Source organism: Diplotaxodon limnothrissa, linkage group LG3 (genome assembly GCF_057381915.1).
Source record: "Diplotaxodon limnothrissa isolate DT_005_m linkage group LG3, D_limnothrissa_male_GT1.1, whole genome shotgun sequence".
NCBI classification, from domain to species: Eukaryota; Metazoa; Chordata; class Actinopteri; order Cichliformes; family Cichlidae; genus Diplotaxodon; species Diplotaxodon limnothrissa.
Window position 1 is genome coordinate 43,512,131 of NC_140598.1, and position 4,237 is coordinate 43,516,367.

The following is a 4,237-nucleotide window of genomic DNA, read 5'->3' on the forward strand; positions in this document are numbered from 1 at the left end:
GGAAATAACAGTAACAGACCCCACAGACTATATAAATGATAGATTTAGCTTCTAAGTCTACAGAGTGACCAACAGAGAAGTACTGGCTTGGTAATGGGTAGGACTATGGACTTGCTGAGGATTGTAGTCAAAAGCTGCACAGAAAGGGTATATATAGACCAACTCTAAAGATAGTCCACAATCCACAGTGTTTTAGTGGCTTAGAGAACTCAAAGTGGCAGGCATCTTCTCTCCCTGTGCTGCAGAACAGAATGTTTTGTCATGTCATCGTGTAGCGAAGGAGTATGTGGAGTAGGACAGAAGTATATGCTAGAGATAGTCTATCTATCTTGCTTTTACCTGCATTCTTTCTGATGCCCAACAGGGGGCGATTACTCAGGTTTCTAAAAAGCCTTCTGCTATTATAGATGTACTTCCATACTCTCTGATGTCACTAGAATACCTGGTAACTTTTTGAGGCTCAGTTGCTAGTTTTACATCATAGTGTACAGAGTATGAAATTCCTTTGTAAATCTGTCATCATTATTTGAGTCAGAAAGGTGGATAAACCAGGAAATGCTAATTGGTTAATGACTTGTTACTCATAAGCTGTTAACCAATAAGTGGTTCACTTTTCGTGTCTGACTTAAAAACACTAAGATAGCTACAAAAGACAATTAAACTGATTGTGTTATGGTGGCTATGTCCACCTTTTATGTATATATAGTCCATGGACTGAGCTTGTGTGTGCATATATATAGGCTATTCATCATACCTGACTCCATGAATCACTTTAAATCCTAGATAAGCACTTTAGCTTCATCAATGGAGGACGTGATAATGGTTTCAGCCAGCTGTTGGGCCAGTAGGTTGAGATCACTGTCATGTGACATCTGTTCTCTTTTTTTGGCAGCCAGAACCCACTTAGTAATATCACATGACAGAGCCTGTGCAAAAGTCTCTATAGTTGGTTCATGCAGAGGTGCTACTTCGAAATTGCCTCTCCCCAAATCATCTGTAGACAGCGACTGCATGAGATGCTCCATCAGTTCCACATGAGGGTCGCTGATCAAAGCGTCTCCGTTGTCCTCCTTGTCCTTTGGCGTTGGTGGAGGAGGCGAGGGTAGGAAAACCTTTGCCAGGCCTCCTTTTAGCTTACGGGCGAAGCTGCTTCTGCTCCTCTCCAGCTCTGGGAGAAGAGGCGTGGTCGGTGGGGCGTCGGGGTAGTCGAGGGATCCCACAGCGGGAAGCCCTGACTGGGATAGAGGTGGATGGCAAGGCTGGGTAGAAGTCTGGTGTTCTTGGTCTCTTCTAGATTTATCCTCAAAACACTGGTGTTCACCCTTGTTGTTCTCCATCTCTATTTCAGCACCCTCCATGTGGTCCTTTAAGTTTCTTCCTCTACACACTTCACTCAGAGCGATCTCAATCACTGCGGATGCTAGCGCCTCAGCTAGCATTTCGTGCTCTTGGTTATAAATGGACTCCTCAGGTTCTACTGTTTCCTTTTGGCTAAAAACTGATCGAAGTATGTGCTCTGACATGTTTTGGGCAAACTCCCCGAGAGCCTCTGTGTTTAGGGGGCTTGTTTTGAGGCCTTCGGGAATACCAGGGTCTTGTGGAGGGGGCTCTGGCATCCTCGAATCTGCACTTTCTGTCTTCATTGGATCCTGTGTGGATAAAAACAATAATCTCCGTGAAAGTGCAGGGGATATTGATTTTCCTGCAGCTTCTTTTCAGCTACAGAAGGTAATGGAAAGCAAAGAAAAATAACCTCTGGTTTGGACTGCTTGTTTGGAAAATTAGTTTATTTTTGCACTTTTATTTGAATATTACTTGCCAGCGTGCTCAGTGTAAGCTAAGTACGATGTCAATATTTCCCTTGGTGTATGCTTTCTCCTTTCATCCCCCAAAGAAACATTTTTCTTATCCCTCAGCTGTTTCAGATTAGACAAGAAATAAAATGAGATTACAAGAATGCTACAAGTACAAGAAAAATCAAACAAGAAAGTCTAGCAAGGAGAGCATAGAGAAAGAATAACGAGACAGAAATAATAGAGGAAGTCCCCTTGCAGAATGAGATGGAAAGTAAGATTAAGGCCTCAACCACAGCCTGTCACCATATGAGCTGTCAGCCAGCCAGGATGTGACAACCAGGAAGTTCGGTTTGCTATTAGATTAGCACGAAACACTCTGTTGGTCTCAAGTAGCACCAACTCGCCCGACAGCTGATGCACAATTTGTACAGAAATGAGGAAAGGTTTGTTACCCGGAGAGCAAATGATGATAGCTTTTGACAGGCATAATAATTTTCTAGAAGGTCTTTGTTTTTCAAGTCCAGCTTCATTTCGAGGCTCCGAGTGTGCATTATTGACATTAAATAGCATAAAATGTCCTACAGCTGCCACTGTTCTAAAGAGTCAGATTGAATAAATTTCAGGCAGCCTGTTTTGTTTTACTAATTCCTCTTATGTTAAATTAATAGTTTGATATTGTAAAAGACACTAAGCCTTTCTTTATTTCCTCTTTTTGAGAGTTCAATGAGAAGATAATTACCAACAACATCCAACAACATCCAAACACTGTGGTGGTAATAAAAGTCTGCCTGGCACCATCTCTAAAGCTTATCATTAACTTTATGTGTTATTTGTTTAAATCTCTCAAAATATGACAATTAAGAACAGCATGTTTTATTTTTTATGGGGGTTATAGGGGAATGTTTTTCTTTCTTATTTGTCTGGCTGCGAGCAGATGAGCTATTGATCTTCTGATGTAATTCTTGGCAAAATGTGGCCTTTTACATAAACATTACTCATGACATTTGAGAGCACAAACAGGCTTGTGTAATGGGATTTGCCCTTATTGTTAAAGTTACATCTTATTTTAAACATACCTTACTATTAGTATGCTTCTTGACTCAGAAACTACAAAAACAATGTGACACATTGTGAGATGTGTGTCACCACAGTGTGTCACTTAGTGTAGTAGGCCTATGACCACATGGTGTGAAATTCTGGTTAACTTAATAGGCGTTAAGCTGCATCCATATAGGGAGCAACCACAGCAACGTTGTGACCAGACACCAGAGAAAGTCAATGAATTTCAGTACTTATGGGTGAAAAAAACTGCTGACAATGTGAAGTAGGTGGAGATACACTTTTTTAACTTCAAGACGAGCGATTGAAGCAATTACCAACAGGAGCATAGGACACTGGTGACTGGCCTATGATTGGACAGTAAATACACTGAACTGAAGTGAAGCTTGAAATGACCACTAACAACAACCTGTGAGCTTCAAAGGGATGTGAGATGTGCGAATTGCTCCCTGTGCTTTATTAGTATTAGTGTAACTTTGGCTGACTAATTAATTACTTCCATCAAATTATTTCATCTAAAATACTGGGGGGATAACACCTTTTAACTACTTATCACTGAGTACTAGTTAGGTTGTGTTTCAAGGTATGTTTAGGCTGGCATAGAAAGATAAAAAGACACTTATTTAAAATGCATCTTATTTTAATACTTCCTAGTTGCCCTGCGACAGACTGGCGACCTGTCCAGGGTGTACCCCGCCTCTCGCCCTATGACAGCTGGGATAGGCTCCAGCATCCCGCGCGACCCTGAAAAGGATAAGCGGAAGCAAATGGATGGATGGATGGATGGATAGTTGCTAAGTATTCCTTTTGACTCAGAAATTACAAAGCAGATTAAACTGCTTTCGGTATAGCTTGATCTAACTAGATTACAAAGACATTAATACCTTCAAACAGCAGTTATAGCCGCTGAAAATAATATCTTCTATCAGTCCTTGCTCTGTGTTAATTTGGTTGTTTATTGGGATTAGAAAGCAGATGAGATGAGCTTATTTAAGGTCTCAGTTGTAGGCCTGGAGACTGGTTCGTAAGTCTGTGGCAACCTATGGTTGCTATGGGAAAATGTGTAATCTCAGTTGGCAAATTGTTAATGGGAGTCTCTGGATGACATCGACTGTAAAGAGGGTGCTGCACTTGACACCTGCTTTTGTTTGCTTTGGTAGCTCGAAAGTTTCTGCAGTTTACACGTAAGATGACTTTTCTGCAAACACAAGACAGACTTGGAAACTAGCTCTGTGAGCTGTACTGAAACTTGAAAAAGCGCAATGGAAACCAGACATGATGAACATTCACCTTGAAAATAACATTTGTGCCTTACCAGTGTAACAATCACATTTCAAAATATGAAAAGTTTCTGGTTCATGTCTTACTTTTTACTGTTTAAC

The 4,237-nt window shown here is 40.9% G+C and overlaps 1 protein-coding gene across 1 annotated transcript; it reads right to left on the reverse strand.

Moving 5' to 3' along the window:
• Positions 1 to 779: 779 nt before the first annotated feature.
• On the reverse strand, positions 780 to 1,643 carry LOC146636018 (uncharacterized). The gene has a single exon (XM_085350665.1). The coding sequence runs from the start codon at positions 1,641 to 1,643 to the stop codon at positions 780 to 782; it is 864 nt and encodes a 287-aa protein (XP_085206791.1).
• Between the last annotated feature and the right edge of the window lie 2,594 nt (positions 1,644 to 4,237).